At 45.0% G+C, this 19,868-nt stretch overlaps 1 protein-coding gene across 5 annotated transcripts in view; it reads right to left on the reverse strand.

Moving 5' to 3' along the window:
* Nucleotides 1-82: 82 nt before the first annotated feature.
* The window catches only part of KCTD20 (potassium channel tetramerization domain containing 20), a 32,363-nt gene continuing 12,577 nt past the window's right edge, over nt 83-19,868 (reverse strand). Inside the window, exons 1-9 of one of the 5 annotated variants that reach the window (XM_054087706.1) lie at nt 17,450-17,588; nt 8,208-8,407; nt 7,385-7,419; nt 7,140-7,282; nt 6,155-6,257; nt 5,524-5,644; nt 4,315-4,644; nt 3,847-3,957; nt 83-3,249 (exon numbers count right to left, since the gene is read on the reverse strand). In XM_054087706.1, coding sequence (XP_053943681.1) covers nt 2,957-3,249; nt 3,847-3,957; nt 4,315-4,644; nt 5,524-5,644; nt 6,155-6,257; nt 7,140-7,282; nt 7,385-7,419; nt 8,208-8,407; nt 17,450-17,460 — 1,347 coding nt within the window. In that variant the 5' untranslated portion in view covers nt 17,461-17,588 and the 3' untranslated portion in view covers nt 83-2,956. Of the gene's footprint in view, nt 3,250-3,846; nt 3,958-4,310; nt 4,645-5,523; nt 5,645-6,154; nt 6,258-7,139; nt 7,420-8,207; nt 8,408-17,449; nt 17,590-19,868 lie in introns of those variants that run through there. The other 4 variants (XM_054087707.1, XM_054087704.1, XR_008453508.1 and 1 more) reach the window with 4 other exon arrangements.

Below are 19,868 nucleotides of genomic sequence, written 5' to 3' on the forward strand. Positions count from 1 at the left end.
CTCCGATTACTTCATGGAGCCTTCTAGCAGTCTATCCTCATCCATCCTTCTACTCCACATTTAAAAGACCAAACAAACCACACATAATTTATACTTTAATACAGAAAAGAAATGATACAACTGTAGGTAGTACAGACCACAGGTAACACTTCCGTACATCTAGAGTAAGACAAAACCCGACCTTGTGTCTCAACGGTAGGTGACCGAGAGAGGAGAAAAGTGAATGCACACTTTTAGATTGATGTAGTGTTCCAGTGGAACTCACTACTAAAATAAAATCAAATAAAATCCAAAATTCATCTTTAATGACTTGGGAAAGCCAATCAAGCACAGTGGCTTTTTATAGTGATAAAATTGCATAGAAATCCCAGAAGGTGGATGCCTCCATCCTAAGCTGAAGGTCCAAATTGATCACACAGAGCACCAACGAGTTCCTACAGTGCACTGACAACAGCTGGTGGCAGCCGAGTGCCTGAGGCCACCCTGGCCCAACCCTTGGAGCAGCCGAGCCGACACTCGGCTCAGGGGCAGACAGTGGTGGGATCAGCTTCGGCTGAACACGGGACATGGCCATCAGATCCTGGAAGGTGCTGTTGATGGCAGATGCTCGGTATGGATGCCTTGACACAGTCCTGTAGGGTAGTGCTCAAGAACATGCGGATACTCCAATTCCCAGCCAGCCGGTCACTCCCAATACACATTTACTTAAAACTTACACTGCTGCAAACACACAGACACACCAAAAGAAAAAACACAGGGTCTGGGGGCGAGTTCTGCCACTGCTGGGCAGATGGCTTCACGGGTACCTTTGCTTCACTTGCGGGAACAGCTCGTTACCAAGGCAGGTAGTAGGTTTGGTCTGGATGGTTAATAGTCTGTCTGTTTGCCTTTCTTTACTACAAAAGTAGAAATTCCTCTAGAGCACTAATGGCCAGTGGTTGCGCCCCAGCTCTGTGCCGCTGCTGAAGGACACCTCTCCGTGCTGACCCAAGGACACATAGGGTGGATTTTTCAAATGCAGGCAGGTGGGCCCGGGCATCTGAACCCCCGGGACCTTTCAGGAGGTCCTGAATCACTGCTGGAACTCTTCCCGTAAGCACTTATAAAAAGAAGAAATTCTATTTGTTGCACTTAGGAAAGAAGAGAAGAACAGAAACCCTGCAAAGAGTGCAACCTTTATCCATAACAAATGGGAACTAAAATGTCAGCAAGTCCATGTCTTGGCAGAGATTCTATCACTCTTGCCTAAACGACACTTCTAAACCTTCAGGAAAATCTGCACTTACCACTGTCATGTTGCTAACGCTGAAAGAACCAAACATCCTTGGCAGCAAACAGTAACCGCAACCTTCGGTGCAAAGTCTACCACACCTTGCAGACAGATGGAGAATAATAACAAATTCTCTGCCAAGAGAGGATTAAACCCTGCGGGGGCAGACCGACACCTACTTCTGTTTTCCCCAGCATGACCCAGTAACTCAATGCATAAGTGGTAGAGGTTTCAACAGCAGTCAACTGCAAGAGCAAAACTGACCTGAACTTAACTTTGCAAGGGACCTCCCTCCCTCCTTTTGAATTATGGAAAGTTTTGGGTTGGAAGGGATCTCAAAGCCCATCCAGTTTCACCCCTGCCATGGGCAGGGACACCTCCCACTGGATCAGGGGCTCCAAGCCCCATCCAACCTGGCCTTGAACCCCTCCAGGGATGGGGCAGCCACCATTTATCTGGGCAACTTGGGCCAGGGCCTGCCCCTTGTGAAGAATTTCTTCTTAATGTCTAATATAAACCTTCCCCTTCCAGTTTAAAGCCATTCCCCTCGTCCTATCCCTGCCCTCCCTGACCAAGAGTCCCTCCTCCACTTTCCTGTAGTCCCTTTCACTACAAGAAGGCCACTATGAGGTCTCCAGGTGGGGAGCAGAGCAGCAAAGGAGAGCCTTTCCTAGGTGTAGGTGGTTTCCTCTGCTGAAGGCTGCTTTACTATTGGTATTTCTGACCTGACTGACAGCAAAATGGTTCAGCCAGTTCCAAACTGGGAAGAATGTAGCTGGCCTTCTAAAGCTACAACAACAGAGCGCTCCTTGGAGAGTCTACAGAAATTTGGACTGCTTAGGGTTCATGTGACGATGGATTTTACTGTCCTGGAGCTCCTCCACTGGGTTGTTTTGTCTTAGCAGGGACGGAGAAGACATCTGGAAGTCTTTAGCATGCACAGTCACCTCTAGAATGCTTCTTACATCTATTAGGCTACTAAAGAGACTGACTTTGTCAGTAAAATATCAAGTACAGTCTTTACTTTTTGGCTTTTCCTTCAGTATTATCTACTTGTTTTACAGAATTTAACAGAAAATATCCCTAAAGACAGTGATTCCATCTTATGGAGAAGTATATACAGGAAATTCCTGTGACCAGGCATGTGTTTCCTATTACACTAGTTCATCCTTCCCTAAGACAGCAGTACAGCGCGCTGGATGCACAGCCAGGTGGCAGTGTGAACAGATTCCTCCACACTCAGGACTTTGCTGCTCCAACTGTGCTACATTTCTGCTCACTGATGAAAGGGCATCATCTGTTCCGCTCTGACATTCAGTCCTTTCTAACTGATTATCATAAAAGCAAAGCTAAGTGCCTAACGGCAAAGAAAAGCTTTGTTTTGACAGGCCCAGAAATTCCTCTCTCATGTCAAACAAGATATTTCTAAATACTTCCACACTTCTAAAAGAAGTTTAGGTAAAATATTCAGCACCCACCAATTCGGAAGCCTTTGTAGTAGAAACAAAGAGCATAATATCTTTTTGTTTGAGATGTTGCTTTTGATTGTACAATTAGGCTATAGAGTGTGGCTCTTTATTAACATGCTTGAAATATGATAACGTAGTAAGAGCATGAACGAGGATACAGCACCTTGCAGGAGTCTGTGTTGGAATGAAACTGAGGACTATCCACCCTGAGCCACGTCTAATCTGGTAGATCGTTAACAGCCATTTGGGAGAACGGTGCGTTGAGCCTGTCAAGTTCATCTACTTGTGGAGGGTGGTGCATTATAATCTCGTGGTCCTCTGAAACGTCATCCCCCACAGTGACTAGATTTGTTAAAGATTTGCTTCGAACGCATTGGAAATCAACATGACGGCTTTTGCCCTCTTCCTTTTCCCACGACATCTGGATGAACGGCCGTTGAACATAGTTGTATATCACTTCTGACCGGCCCCCAGGCCTCCTCTTCACCTTCTCTTTACAGGTGGGATATCCTGAAACACAGACACACAGTCAGTTGCACCACAGATCTGCACAGAGGCACAACAAGATCCCAGAAGAACACGTTGGAGTGATTACGGTGCCAGGGGGGAAACTGGTACACAAATGCTCGTGTTCCATAATCGCCATTATCGGCTTGCAGAAAACTGCTCTCTTTTCTCCTGAAAAGAGGGTGCCGTGTTGTGTGTAGTCACACAATCAATGCCTGCACAGCATTAGCTACTTTGTAAGCAAACATAGCTACTATAAAAATAAGACAGTCTCCCAGGACAGAGCACGATGTTCCCTAAGATCCCCAAGGGAATGCTTGGAACAGCGTGCAGAAGCACAATTCCCCTTTCCTGTTTGTCTGGTCCTAAAGAGAGACAAGACTTACTGGTACATGTGACAGATCTTCTGTTTTCCCTTAACTTTTAAGCCTCCTGGCCAAAGAGTTGAAGGAAAATGCCCAATTTTTACTATTTTCATGAAAAGAAATGCTTAGTAAAACAGAGAGTAAACCAGGAAATGCCTAGAGCCCAGAGGAAACCAAGTTTTGCTGACTGTGAATCATCTGTTCTAGAATTTCCTTTGCCGAAGAAATACTTTACCTTCAATGCCAATACGAATATTTTTCAGGCCCCGTTCCTTTAACACAGCTTTTGCAACATCGCGGTTCTCAATGTACTTGAAGAATCTGTACAGCTTGGAACTGTAAAGGACTTGAGAAATAAAAAGGCAATTACAATCTACAAGGAGGGACCTCGGACCCATTTTTGACACGTGCAGCTGTGGGAGTGCAAAAAAACAAGCCTGGTTTCTATTCTTGTCCCTGGCATTGGCTGCACTCCCTTGGAGAGAGGGTAGTGACAGCCAGTCTGGATAGAATGGGTGGTGATGAGTGTGCAAAGCAGAATATTCCCTCAGTAGGGAGCCAGGAAAAGGCTGAGGGGGAGGTGACAAATGAAAGGAAATGATGCGGTGTGCGCTGTCATCACCAATGCAGGCACTGAGACCAAAGCTCTAATAGCCAGGTATCCTGCCTCTAGCAGCAGCCAGTTCAGAAGGAACGTACAAACCAGGACTCCGTGTGCCACCATCTCCTCCTGGAGGAAGAAGACTGCTGTTTGGGCAACAGGTCCTTTCCTTCTGGCCAGATGTCTGGGTGCGCGCTGAACACAGAGCCAGAAGCCTCAACGCAGAGCCCTTACTTTGTGAGTACTCCTCTCCCATGGGAGGTGGATAATCTTCATCCCAGTCTACAGTGTCTTCATCTGTCAGCACCACAATATGGCATTCCCGTTCCCCTTTTCTCGCGCTATCCACCATTATGGGCAGGATTAGCTCCTCCAGGTAGCCGTCAAACTGCTTGTGAGCACCATCGTTGGAGAGCTCATGTAACAGAGCACCTATGGAGACATAAATCATATGATGAGCTTTCTTACACAGTATGAAAATACATCCCAGCTCGATGCTTTTTAGATACATTCAAGAGCACAGCCTGCGCTCTTTAGGCAAACTCCTTAACACATGCTCAGATGCACAAACGGTGTTTAGCTCCAGAATGGGCAAAATCAGATGTATGCGACTGCATTGCAAATAGGATGCAAATTACACTGTAGAACCATTACATTAGCATGAAAAACCACCAAGGTCCAGTCAATAGAGCAAAACAGTAATAAACTGACTAATTCATTCATTAAAGTAGTTAACTTGAATTTCCAGCTACAACCTCTGTCCTTGAAAGTGCACTTTCTGCCTTCTCTGCAGTCACTCATCAGAGGACAGGACAGGTAATCCCACCCTTTCACAGATTTGCCTAAAGTATTGCTCCCAATCAGATCCCTTCACAACCAGGAACTCTCTACTATTTTGCAGCTTTGGCACCTTTGGTTCCTCCTGTGCCCATGATTCTTTAGCTTAAAAGCTATTTGCAACTCTTTGGTACATTTTAGATGAAGTTATAACCTTGCTTTTAGCCTTTGTTTTATTTGGCTGTAACAGCAAGCTGCTCTTCTAAGCCTCTGTTCCAAGAGACTAGAATTTTTACAATTTCAATTTGCTTTTTTGAACTAAGTATCCGCGTTCCTGCAGGATTCAATCACTTTATTTTGGATTGATGCAGAAACAAAGGAAGCTATTTAAATGCAGTGTATACATGAGGCCTAGTGGAGTGTGTACCTTCATGCTTAAACTAAAGCACGTGATTAAGAACATCACTGAATCAGATCAGAGTGCTCAACACCATGCAGATGTTCTCCTAAGGGTTGATTTCTCTCCATACTTACTTAAATCTTGACATTTGATTGTGTTGAAATCAAAGTTTATGCAGAGGTAATCACATGTGTCTCGGAGGTCTGGGATGGAAATCCCGTCTGGGCAGTTAATGATTCCAGTTTTGTAGTAATCCTGCAAATAAAAAGTTTTTAGAGAGAAAAATTAAGAATATTTTGTAGTCTGATCATTTTTAATTAGTTCTTTGTTTTGTTAACCAACATTTGGGAGTTACAGAGGCTAAATATAGGCCTGTGAACAGTAAAAACAGCCCTGCTTGGCCAAGAATCTATGACACTGCCGATCCTCTTGGGTCTAATAAGTTGTTAGCTCCAGTTAAAACTTTTCCCATGACTTAGGGTTTCATAACATCTCACATGCAATAGTCATTTCTACGCAACCTGGAGGTCAGGACACAGCTCAGAACTACAACGGCACAACATAAGAAAGGTAAGAAGGCAACAAGAGCAAATATCTGAAATGATGACTCGTACCAAAGTCTATCAATGTTTTTTTAAATCACATTGCAAAAGAGTAACGTAAGAACCCGCTGTGGGGGTGCAGCTGCCTGGGAAACAGCTTGGTTTTGCACGTGACAATCAGATTGGATTTTTTCTTTTCAATCTGCAAAAAACACCTCCTTACCAGCACAGTCCGGAACATAGCTGAGCTAATTCCTTCTGCGATTTCATATTCTCCCTTTTCATTCGGCCTGGTGAAATTATATTCTCTTCCTGGGCCAAACATTCTGAACAAACAAAAATCTGTGTAAGTGTACAAGTATACTTTAAATGTATTAATTCTAGAGACCAAGAGGTGCACTGAGGTTAAACAAATCCAGCAGTGACACAGATATACAGTAACTTGAAATCTATACTCGGGTCTCTTACCCAGTAAATAAACAACAAGCGCTGTTTCAGCTAAGCCCTCCTACAGCTGGACTCTACCTGTCACCACAGCTACGGTACCGTAAGGAATAAGCCACAGCTCGGAGGAAGAGACACTCAACCTTGGGGAAGAAAACACCCTGGCAATAAAGCCCTTTCACTGAAGCTACACAAAATAACTTCTGCGTGCTTTTTGGTCCCTTGCTTTACACAATGACCTCTGCGAGGGTCAGCAACCCAAGAGAACCTGGTTCCCTTTGGTCAGAGATGGGTGGAAGTGCTGGCAATACTGAAAACAACTGCTTCTTGCCGCATCAATCCCTTCCAGCCTTTAAGCTACGTTACAGGGAGCTGAGTAACTTCTCTTTGGAAGAGTATCAAAAAACAATAGCGGGTGGGGGATAGAGCATTATAATTTTCCCTGCTCTGGAAGGGGAAATATTAGCTGTGAACAGATGTACTACTCACTAACAAAGCAAACGAAGAGAAGGGGAAAGTGGATCACGTCTAACACATGATTTGAAGGCAGTGGACTGAAGGGAGAATGTTATCTAGAGAACTACCAACTCGCTCTACACACAGTCATGTCTTCAATGCCCGACTCGCAGCTGAGTTCTGAATGAGGTCAACCTTGCTTCGCTTGTGTGTACGGATGAAATCGCAAAACAAACATCGGGGGTTTGTTCCATTTTAGCAAAGATTTGACTCCTTCAGGAATCCTGAAAATGGTGAAAATCACCCACCTTCCCAGCATAGTATCAGGGTGAGCGGTGAAAATCTGTGGATTCACAGCAAAGCGAGTGCCATCAACCACAAGCGTCACTTTCTCTGGGGCCACTGTTTGTGAATTGTTGCTTGAAGACAAAGCGCAGCATCCATGGCGTTCCTGGGTATTAAAATACTCTGACTGTCTCTTATTTCCATCTTGGAAATGACAGTTGTGTGTGTCTGCAGGAGCAGAAAACATGCTACTGATCTGGAGACTTACTGGACAAGTGCTGTGCCGGCATTCGGAATCTAAACCTGAGAGGGAAAAATATTGCGAGTGTAAGATATAATTTATTGAAAAACATAATTTCATAGTAACACTTCCTACTGTGATGAGACAAATGAGTCACACAATAACAAAGGATGTCAATCTACATAACTGCCAGGGTAAGATGGCATTTTCAAACTGAGCCAGCATTCGGATTTTGGATAAACCGATAAACCACAGTCCTTGTTAAAGCCAGATGGATTTGGTGGGTAAAGAGCAGGAGCACAGGAGTCAAACAAGGCCAGAAATGCAGACAGATAGACACTAAGTCCTGCTCTCACAGGGAAGCTGAAACAGAAGCACACACATCACTAGAGGTGGTTTTATGGAATCACAGTATGGTTTGGGTTGGAAGGGACCTTGAAGCCCAACCAGTTCCAGCTCCTGCCATGGGCAGGGACACCTCCTACTGGATCAGGTTGCTCCAAGCTCCATCCAACCTGGCTGAGCCAGCAGTGCCTGATGCCCAATTCACAGCTCGCACCAGCTGATCAGGACTGTCCAGCTACTTTCAAGTTTACCTGTCCAGGAAAGACCTCAGGAAGAGCTGCAAGTTGGCTGCCGTGTGATGATCTTGCCAAGACAGCAAGACTCTAAACTCTGCGGTGGACCTTCATCCTTTCGCTGGCAAATATTATGTATCTTTACATACTTTCTGTACTCCCCAGTGTAAACTGTCTTGGAATACTGGAATTATTCCAAAACATAAAACTCCTCAATAAAAAAAAAGAATTTTCCCTTAAAGATTACTGTACGGTAAAGGCGTTATCCTTACCCTCAGTCCTGGGAACTCCAGCAGGGCTGTGTCCTCCTAGCACCATATTACTTTCTTCCGACTCATGGACCGTCACAGTTATATTTTCCGCAGAGCACTTGGACTCCAGGTTTCTTGACCAGTTTGTCCCACCAGCACAGTTAACATTCATGCTGGGCCTCCGTGCCTTAAGGAGACAGTTGCGTTTTCTAAGGGATGAGCTGGGAGAGAAAATACCAGGTTGTTAGTTTGGGAAGAAACTCCCAAGCACTGCAGCTCAAATCCCTGTATCTGGTACCTCCAGTGATGGGGCAGCCATCACTTCTCTGGGCAACCTGGGCCAGGGTCTCCCCACCCTCATAGTGAACAATTTCTTCCTAATGTCTAATGTAAATCTTCCCCCTGCCAATTTAAAGCCATTCCCTCTCGTTCTGTCACTCCAGGCCCTGGTAAGAAGCCCCTCCCCAGCTTTCCTGTTGCCCCTTTCAGTACTGGAAGCTGCTCTAAGGTCTCCCTGAAGTCTTCTCTTCTCCAGGCTGAGCAACACCAACTCTTTCAGCCTGTTCTCATAGCAGAGGTGCTCCAGTCCTCGGATCATCATCTGAACCTATTCCAACAGTTTGATCTCCTTCTTATGTTGGGGATTCCAGAACCGGACACAGGACTCCAGGTAGAGTCTCACAAGAGTGGAGTAGAGGGGGAGGATACCTTGCCTTGCCCACCATGCTTCTTTTGATGCGGCAGGATACGGTTGGCTCGTGACTGAAATTTTTCTTCCCTGTTCTTATCTTTAAGACTCACTTCACTCTACTCTTTTGTATCTTCTAACAGATTTTGTTTGCTGTCTCTCTCCCTTACTCTCCCTTTGGCACATGTTTTGTCCTGCTGTTGCCCTGGACAAGAAACATCTCTCCTTACTTGGCTTGAATGGCTTTCCTTTTACTCTCTCTAATGTAAAACACCAATTTCCTCATTAATGAATTTTCCCAATTTCCCTCCTGCAGAACAATTGTCCTGTGTCTTTTCCTCGGCTGGATTAAGACTGAAGAGCCTGTGGTTGCCATCTATAAAGCGTGGCAGAACACTGCCGTGGCCAGATAGGAACCAGACAAAATACAGCCCTAATAAAATGACAAAATGCCAAATCCGAGTTGGCGAGTTTTCCGGTCAAGACCTGCTGAGGATGAGGCCTTAATGAGCAGCTCTGTGGTAGGTTTTGAGTCCATCGTTATTGGCAGTCACTGTAAGCATTTTGTTCATAATTAGAAATTTAATAAAAGGAATAACGATTCCTTCCTCTTGTTCTGTAAAACCAATACGAAGTTGCCAGCATTATCATATCGGAATATTTTTAGAAAATCTGTTGCTTACACACCGTGCGATCACCATCAGAAGGGAGATTTTTGGCAACAGCCAAACCATGTGAAAAAACACTGTCTTTTTTCCTTTTCCAAGGTTCTGGCTGGCTGCTAAGGAACAGCAACATCCAGAGCCTGCCTGGGTCATCCCGGTTCCCGCAAGCTTAACAGCACAGAGCGCATCACTGCCCACCTTTCCTCCCAGCAAACACCCAACGCTGGCTCAGAAAACCCACTCCAAGCTTATTCCTGGCTGCTTCCTTGGACCTGGCTGCCTGGACTCTGGAGAGAGCCCACCAGAAGCCCACCAATTCCCACGAACGCTGCCTTGCTTTTGATCACGTGAGAACAAATCCACCTTGTTTTGCCTAAGCAAAAGGCAATACAAACCCCTGTGATAAAAACTGTATAATCTCACACCCTCTTCTCTTGTTTCATAGGAGAATATAGGCAGGGAGTGGGATCAATAAGCAGTTTATATTCAGGCAAACAGCAGCTTTATCCAGGGACACTTGACATTCCAGAAATTCTAGACTTTTTAAGCCCTCTTTAATATCTTCATCAATTATATAGACAGCAAGATTGAGTGCACCCTCAGCAAGTTTTACAGATGACACTAAGCTGAGTGGAGCAGTCACCACACTGGAAGGATGGGATGTCACCCAGGGACAAGCTGGAGAAGTGGGGCTGTGTGAACCTCATGAGGTTCAACAAGGCCAAGTGCAAGGTCCTACACCTGGGTCAGGGCAATCCAAGATTTCAGTATAGGACGGGGAATGATGTGATTGTGAGCAGCCCTGCAAAGAAGGACTTGGGGTGCTGGTCAATGAGAAGCTCAACATGAGCTGGCAATATGTGCTCGCAGCCCAGAAGGCCAACTGTGGGCTGCAACAAAAGAAGCGTAGTCAGTAGGTCGAGGGAGGGGATCCTGCACCTCTATTCCTCTCTTGTGAGACCTTATCTGGAGTACTGTGTCCAGTTCTGGAATCCTGAACATAAGAAGGAGATGGAGCTGTTGGAATGAGTCCAGAGGAGGCTACAAGGATGATCTGAGGGCTGGAGCACCTCCGAAACAAGGACAGGCTGAGAGTTGGGGCTGTTCAGCCTGGAGAAGAGAAGGCTCCGAAGGGATCTTATAGCAACCTTCAGGTACCTTAAGGGGCTACAAGAAAGCTGGAGAGGGGCTGTTTACAAAGGGTTGTGGGATAGGATGAGGGGCAATGGGTATAAACTGGAGAGGAGAAGATTTAGACTAGACATAAGGAGGAATTTCTTCATCATGAGAGTAGTGAGGCCCTGGCCCAGGTTGCCCAGAGCAGTGGTGGCTGCCCCATCCCTGGAGGTGTTCAAGGCCAGGTTGGATGGGGCTTGGAGCCCCTGATCCAGTGGGAGGTGTCCCTGCCCATGGCAGAGGGTTGGAACTGGATGGACTTTGAGGTCTCTTTCAACCCAAATCATTCTATGATTCTATGATTCTTTAAGTGACGTCAAATAGCACGAAGTGGTGATGAATGTTGCAATCTTTGTTCATCACCTTAAGTGCTGAATTCAAAGCATGCGCAGTTCAAGAGACTCTGTGCGCCTGCCGGCAAAGCCCTCTACTACAAGATTCCAGACAGTATTTGCAGAACTCCCATCAGATACACAGGCACTACAATACATGGATTTTCCCTGATTATTTCTCTGTTTTCTGCTTAATCTGCCAAGTGGGATTTTCAGGAAAAAAGGCCCCAGCCATCTGACACCTTTTTCTTCTTCTTTTCTATTACACAAAGTTTAGTGCCAGTGAAAGGTGCTAAAACCTGGGAAATTCAGAAACATGCTTTTCACAGTTGTGGTGACTTTTACAAGCATCAAACCTGACTTTCCTCATTAAATCTGCGGAAGCTGAGCATTCAGCCCTGCTGATAATCTGACTTGGGGTAGGCCAATGGCATTTTCCTCTCTTCTGTCTCCTCCTGGCATGCCCAAATTTGGCACAGAGTGTGTCAGCAGAATTGAGGGAAATGAGTAAGGATTCCCTCAGCACATCTGGCTGGTACAATAAATACACAAGCCAGTCATTTAAAGTGACAAATACACTGCAGTCACGCGTACAACCCAGCAGGGAAACCAGCACGTAAAGACTTCAGATGGCCACGCTCAAGCCTGACCAGCTTACAAATGTCCTGGTTTCCTTTCATGCCTAGGATCAAGGTGAGCTACCTGTGGTGAGAACGAATACCTAAAAATAAGCACTATTCATCTTCAAAGCTTTTTATAACTATTAACTGCTCATTACTCCTAAGAGTCTTGTGATGCACTGCAGGGAAGTCTTTTATGAGACAAAACAGGGACACAGCAAAGGAACCATCATATTCAGGAGCAGCCCGAGCACCAGGTCCACTAACCAGGCGTTACGCTGACTTTTAGCACGTTCAGTCCTAAGCTCCCTGGCCATTACCCTCCAGGCTCACAGGACAAACACTAGCAGGTTACCATCATCTTTGAGGTCTGTTTCCAGCACGTTTCTAGCCTCTGGCAAGCATAAACTGGGCTGGTACCACAGAATTGATCACGAGCAGTAAATGAGCACTCTGACTTCTCAGCTCACTGCTCAATAATTTGTTGGTCTGCTCAGATCCTGAAGGAGAAGGTAGGGACCGGCCTGCAGAGGAGCTACAGACCCAGGGCTTGTGGCCAGCGGAGATTTTTGGGAGCTGGGAACACATGAATATCAAAAGCCCAGTGTCATGTTCAGCACCAAAGATCAGAGAAAGAGCTCTTAAATAGGCGGTGATATTGGTATTTTTTTGGAAAGGAAATTGGTAGCACAGTCAAACCTCAAAACTCCCATCTGACTCCAGCCGCTGGTCTTGCCTAGCTTGAAGCCAGGAGGGCCCTCCTCCCTTCAGAACACAACAGTGTTAAGAATGAGCCGTGCAACACAACAAGCATCCCTATTCTCCAAACCATGTACAATGACCCCGGTGAAGGCACCTCTATTTGAGCTTGTTTAGAGCAAACACATATGTTGAGAGAAAAATACAGAAGTGATATTTAAATATTTGCTTTTAAAACACAAACTGGAAATAGAGTTTTATTTCTTCAACGCATCTGTGGCACAAACAATTCACGCTACAAACTTTTTGCAGAAATAAAGAGGCTGATCCTTGTTCCATGTAATTCTTAAGACAGAAGGAAATGTACTGGAATGTAAAAAGGCTGGGATGATCTTTCCGCACCCTAACGAAGCTGAGGCACATCCAAACCCACTTCCCAAGGTATACAGGTCTCACCCACCTACTGGAAGGCGCTGAATGGCATAATTTGTACAGCCAACACAAACAGTACTGAGCTGTTTGGTTAACAGAAAAACTCAAATACAGCAATATCTCAGGCAGAGAAAACTCATTTAGATGCAGGACATTCTATTAAGCAAAAGGCAACAAAAGCGTCACTGCAGACTTGATGGTTTCTAACTATTTATTGTCTGACTTGTTCTTACCCTCAGGATTTTTTATTCCAAGAGGCATTATAAAATTATTTTGGTATCAAGCTCATAGAAACTCACAGAAACTTCTAAGAAAAGCCATTAAAGCCGAGCTGTCAAAATGCAACAAAGAGTAATGCCCCTCACTGTAACATCTTCTGTCTGGCATGACGAGAAGGAAGACAGAGTGAGTAAAAATAGTAGAAGTGAGTAACCTTCCTTCACCCTTCATTTGCGAATGGCAAAGAATGACCAGCGCAGAGGGAGGGAATCCGACGTCAGTAATCTTCCCCTCTGCCTAAACCACAGCGTAACCACTCACTATGACTTAAATAAAACTCCAAACAACTCATTTTTAAGGTGACAACACTCCTTTAAATCTACAAAAACATTCCCATGTACAATTATTCTCAGAAATATGAGCAAGCAGGAAAGACACACACAGGGTGTGCCTGACCTAATTCTGCTACCCGCGAACACGACGTGTTTCTAATATAATTGCACGCCTTTCAAAAACATTCAGCCTTGCTTTAATTTCTTAAAAAGATATCCTTGGAACATGCCAAAAGTTTCTCTAAACATAAAAGCAGGAAAACAAATCAGTAATGAGTGAATTCCTCCTCCGGAGAGAAAAATGGAAACCTCATGAGCTTAAGATAAACAACGGGAAGAATTTCCTGCACATAAGGATTAGGGAATCAGTACAGGGTATGTCTAAACTCCAATGGGGAGTGCAGCGCAGAGATCACAGAATCATGGAATGGTTTGAGTGGGAAGGAACCTCAAAGCCCATCCAGTTCCACCCCTCTCTGCCATGAGCAGGGACACGTCCCACTGGATCAGGCTGCTCCAAACCCCATCCAACCTGAATGCCTCCAGGGATGGGGCAGCCACCACTGCTCTGGGCAACCTGGGCCAGTGCTGTCCACCCTCACAGGAAAACGTTTCTTCCCAAGATCTCATCTCAATCTTCCCTCTTTCAGCTGAAAACCCTTCCCTCTTGTCCTCTCCCTGCCCTCCCTGACCTAGAGCCCTGCCCCAGCTTTCCAGGAGCCCCTTTCGGTACTGGAAGCTGCTCTAAGGTCTCCCCAGAGCCTTCCCTTCTTGAGGCTGAACAAGCCTAACTCTCAATCTGGCCTTGCATAAGAGGTGCTCCAACTCTCGGATCATCTTTGTGGCCTCCTATGAAGATACTCAAGCCACGAGCAATTTGCTGGCCAAGGGTCTGTCAGCTGGAGGCCAGACACAGCCTGGCTGTACTGGTCCCCTGCCACGCTGAGTGAGCAAACCTGGCCTCTCCCAGGCAGCACCCATCACTCACATCCACCTCCCCACAGCTGCCCTGCTCTCATGCACTCTACACAACTCTGGAATTTGGTAAAGAAGAGATTAAGCTTGTTATGAAAAAAATAGCATATTGGCAAATAGGCAGCAATCTAACTCTATTTTTCATAAAAACTATTTCCTTCTAAACGTCATACAAAGGCTTTCCTGGAGAGAGGGAGGAAGAAGGAAAAAAACCCACATGCTGCCTGTCAGCTCAGTTCAGCAGCAATAAAAATTCCCTAGTGCAGGGAAGCATTCCAGAGAATCTGCAGGACGAGAGTAATCCAATCATTAGAAAGAAAGGCAAAAAATAAACCTTTCTGTTCTATTAAAGCCTGAAAACAGATCTGGGTTCTCATTCAGCAAATATGAAGGAAATCCCCTGAAAACAGCAGGTTTGAATTCGCATGAATGAAACCGGAGTCAAACCCTGGGAATTTTGGCCCCAGCTTCTGTTCATCCCCACACCTGCAACTTGGGAGCTCCTGAAGATTTTAAAATATAAAATGGAGAAAATATGGAAAGGAAACAGCACAGAAGGGCACTGGAACACAACCTGCTTGTCTGTGCCTGCTTTAGTCTTGACAGAGCTTCCTGTTTTACACTCTGCTTCCGTCCCTTCTGCCTTCCCAGCAAGACAGAAACAGCACCATTAGGAAATTGGAATAGACAAAAGAAGTGTAAAAACTGCCTATTAAAACACATCTTCAGTGCATATTGTAGAAAAGTAAAGTTGAAAATGCAAGAAGCTGCCTTTCCTTTTATAAGTTGCTTGGCGTAACCACAAGCTAAGGACCCTCTATCTCCCATCAAACCAGCAGAAGCTGTTAAGCCCACATTGTTGGCATCACACAGTTTACATCGGAAGACCTAAAGCCATGACATATCCTAATTTAAATCCTACTGTCTGTCGCTGGTCAAATTCTGCTGTCTCTCCACAGTTTCAGACTCAGAGGGTCTCCTCACTCATTACCAGGTGGTGGGTTGGTTTCTTTTCCAAGCATTTTTGCAGTTGCGAAGTACAAATCTGTTCCTCACTTCCTACCTCTCTTTTATGCTTCCTACCTCAGAGCATAAGGTTTGTCAAGGAGACTGATATTTATCCTCTTCCAGATGGTGAAGGGCCACGCGTGGTGTCACCCAGCTGGCCTGGACAAGCGCACCTTCCAGCAGGAAGGGCCGAGCACCAAGCACTGCTCTGTGTGACAGAACAAAACCAGGGGTGCGCAAAGCTTTAGGGAGTGTTATGAATAGTTGGACTAGATGATCCAGTGGGTCCTTTCCAACCTGGTGATTCTGTGATTCTGTCAGACCTGGCAGCTCTGGGTGTTCCCCGGCACCTGCAGATACGCTGATACCACAGGAAAACAACACAAAAGCGCATTCACCCAAACTGCATCAGATGGCAAACCTACCTGGAGCCTCGAAAGTGCTTTTCTCGTACTTGCTAATGATCTCACTTCGCTTTCTGCTATAGGTGCGAATATAAGCAGACAATAGAAGAGTGATTTATAGGTTGAACCAGAACGGGCACATTACAAAAGGCTTTTCCCTTGTTATGAAATAACTCTATCAGTATATAGAGGATTCATTTTCCATCTGGCTTTGAAATATGGATGGAAAATCATGTCCAGCAGGACTGATGCAATGCAAGGACAGCCTGCAAATTCTGGCAGGAGACAGCATGAAGGCTGATGAAATGATCAATTGTTTTGTCCCATTCTGTGCATAGTACTACACTGTTAGCAGAGTTCAGACTTACTCATTTACTTGAGTCTTAACAAAAAAACACTTTCTACAAATGCAATTCAAAACTACAGTGTGCAATATGGTTTGAATGGTTTAACGCTGCACATCCACACATGGATTGAAAACTCATGGTTCACCAAGTTCTCCTATAACTGCTCGGACCTGGTTTATACGCTGCAAGGTCACATCATTGCTGATGGCACCGACCCACACCATTCCCCCACATCAACAGAATCATTTCTTTTGCCAACCTATAATAACCAAGACCAATACACACAGAAAACTTGTTGAGATTTATTAACTCAAAGTAACTTTTCCAAAACAGGGAAGTTATCCTGTGGCAGCGGCATCAGCTGGAACAGATGAATTGCACCCAATAATGTTCTCCCACCAGGTGTCTCAGAATTTCTGACTAAGGCAACAGGTTAATGCTCTGCCAGGGCCATTTCCCTCCCTGTGAGGCTCTGGGTACAAAGAGCATAGTCAAGCAACCCATTCAGGCTGTTTCCACTATTCACACTACTGGGTTTAAGACAGTTAGTTGAAAAATTATAGTTGATATATATTTGATCCTCATAAATAGCTTAACTCTACAGTACAGGCAGCTCTGTTAGTGCTACCCGATTAAAATCAGTCAGCAAGTTCAATAAAGCTGGCCATGCCAACCCAGAATGTATCCCTCCTGTCTAGGCAGAAGGATAGAGTATGAAGGTGTGACCAGGGGAAGGCGAAAACCCTGGTGAAAGATGAGCTGTTGCAAATACAAGCTGGATCTTCTTCTGTAGAGACAGGAAAACCTAAATGTTCTCCTGCTAAAATACAGAATACTGAGCCAAATAAAGTTTTAAGCCAGGTGACAGCTATGAGTTACACTTCATATTCACCAGTGTTAAATTAAGCTACAAAAACTTAGGTACAAGTTTTCAACAGAAGCAATAGCAGCAGACAGGAGTTTTCCCCTATATTCTGTCTCACCATTTTATACAAAGCTACTTACTAAGCCTTCAGAAAAAAAAAAAACAACCATGTTTCAACAAAGCATAGAAGTAAGACCTGCCTAAACCCTTGAAGTCTTAAAAAGCTATTTTCTTTCTCAATTTTTCTTCTTAGGCAGCTTATTCTAAAATGGTTTCAAATTCATACCAGTTCCTACAGCTGCGCTATAAGAAGTCAAGTTTCTAAATATAAGCTATAGGAAAAAAACATAAGGACAAAATTATTTCTGAGCAGGCTCTAACCCCAAAGCCGATGTACCTGCAGCCACCAGAATAGACATCACCACTCGCGTTTCACATCGTAGCTCTGGAGCAAACCCTCTGCCAAGCACCCCCTCTCAACCAACGCAGCTCCTTACTTACTGGCGGCTCATATGTTCTCAGTGCTACCGGCACCAATATTCCGAATCCGTCTTTACTAGAGTGAAGCACTAAGTCAGAGCAAAGCTTTGAGTTTAAACTGTTTGTGCAGCGATGGTCACTCCCCCAAACCCCAGAGGTCTGATTCATGTAAATATTTCACTTTAAAAGTCCTCATCCCCCTCAGGTGATTCCTGAGGAGTTGGAATACACAAAGCTGTGAGGTAACAAATAGCTTTATTTTAAGCCTCCTACTTTCAGCAAAAGCTCCCCCAAATCTCTCTGCCCAGATTCCAGGAATCACATGGTAGAAAAGGCACAGTTTTATTTAACCCTTCATGCCATGTGGTTAAAACACGCTCCTGCCACTCGTCTGCCACAGGTCCATCACGCGGGCAGAAAGGAATCAACTACCAGAATTTGTATGTACATAACCACACGCACACAGATGCCCCAGTCCAGAAGGCCTTGGACTTTGGCCCAAACAAACTTACAGGAAGTGAGGACAAAATGAGTTATTTTGAGATGTCAATGCCCACGAGATGCCCTAATGGGCCCCAATAAAAAACACACCACGTCTTCTCAGCGCTCATTGCGGAGGCATTACACGTTCCTGTCACCTGGAAAGGCCATCGTCTATCAGTTCAAATATTAAACCAATCTATTCTGTTATTCTTAATGCTTTCCCCTAAGTCACTGCCCAGTGACTGCTCCAAACACAATTACACAGAACAACAGAATCCAACACAACACATACCGTCAATAATAGGTAATTTTTAATGCAAGCAGAACCTGAAGAAGTACGAAACTATTTTTACCCTGACTCATGCCAGTGATAAAGCATGTGTGCGCGCTGACAATTTAAAGTCTGATCATTACACAGCATCTGATAACCCAAAAAATGCCTTAAGAGATATCTTGCTTAAAACCAAACCAATTAAGCCAACATAATAAAACCAAGCTGTCACTGATTTACTCACTCATGTCTGCACTGCCCACACGTACAACATATTGCAAGCACTTGTTTGGTGTGAATTCTTTAATGCTCAATTCTCTAGTCTGGCCAGAGAGGTGCGATAAAGCACCTGCAGCCCAGTATGGAGGCTAAGGGGATGAAAACAGAGCAAGAGCCGCTGATCACTGCAGCATATCAGCCCACACAAAGTGAGGCAGGTTGCTGTCATCCAGGATGATGAAAATCTCCACCAAGCACACAATGCTCAAGATCCAGGCAGCTTGTAGCACTTTCAAAGCATGCAGAAGAGCATTCACCCCTAAAATCTACAAGGAGGAGACAGCAGGGTACAAATTAGCACTTCAGCTCACACTTGGGAGGCCGAACACCCCTCCAGCCTTACTCACAGTGAGAGTAAGAAAATGCAGACAGCGTCTCGAGACCAGCTAGACTGCTGCCATCATCACCTGCAATTTTGACCCGCAAAGCGGAGTCCCAACACCAACACGTAGCCTGCAGCAGCAGCAAGGATAAACTGCCCCAATTGCTTTTGGGGCAGCAATTATGCAGTGTGGATCCTCCTGAGATGAGGATCAGTGTATGAAGAATCAGTGTACACTGGGGTACATCACGGTTTAACAGGAGCGCATTATTTCACAGCAGAGCACTGGTTGAGAGAATATTCAGACTAAAACACAATTCCTTTCCTCACTTACTGAGCTTTCAGCTTCCTGCAATACTTTAGTTGATGTTTCACTGAGAGCAAAAAGCACCTACTGGCTTTGACTCTTATTTTAGAAGGGCTGGGAGCAGCCTAAACTCCACCTTCCTCCTCTGGAAGGGATCCCAACCTGTAACTGCTAACTTAGTCCCAGCTCATCTGCTACAACTCCAACTGCCATTCATTTTTAACCAATGACAAGGCACCAGCTGGAAATAACAACAATAGATGGCAGAGTTTTGAAAGTTGAATGCAGTTTCAGCAGCTATTCACCAAAACCCCACAGGGGAAGCTGCACGCTGATTAATGAAATGCAATTAAATTTGAAAATAAATATTTCAGCCTTGATAAAACAGTTTATCTGTGCTACAGTGCACAGGAGGTCAGTGCTTACTGATGGACCTAAAGCCTCCTAATTAAAGATAGCACTGTCTGCAACACACAGGGGGAGAGGCTGGGGAAGAGTCTATTTTCTGCACTCATAACAGTTCTATCTCCCAGAAATACAATAATTCCAATCCACAAGTGGTGAAATAGCATTTCCCTTACTTGTCCACGCCACCTATAAATGGTCTTGGAATGACTTTACAGCACAAAGCAAAGACAGACAGACATGCCACAGTCAGGGCATATTGACTGATTTTCTAAAAACAACTGAGAGTTTCACAAACAGCTTTTAAAAAGCCACACTCACCCCAGGATCTCGGCACAGAACACTTTGTAACAGGGACGTTTGACAGACAGGA

This window comes from Cuculus canorus, chromosome 24 (assembly GCF_017976375.1).
Source record: "Cuculus canorus isolate bCucCan1 chromosome 24, bCucCan1.pri, whole genome shotgun sequence".
In the NCBI taxonomy this organism is placed as follows: domain Eukaryota; kingdom Metazoa; phylum Chordata; class Aves; order Cuculiformes; family Cuculidae; genus Cuculus; species Cuculus canorus.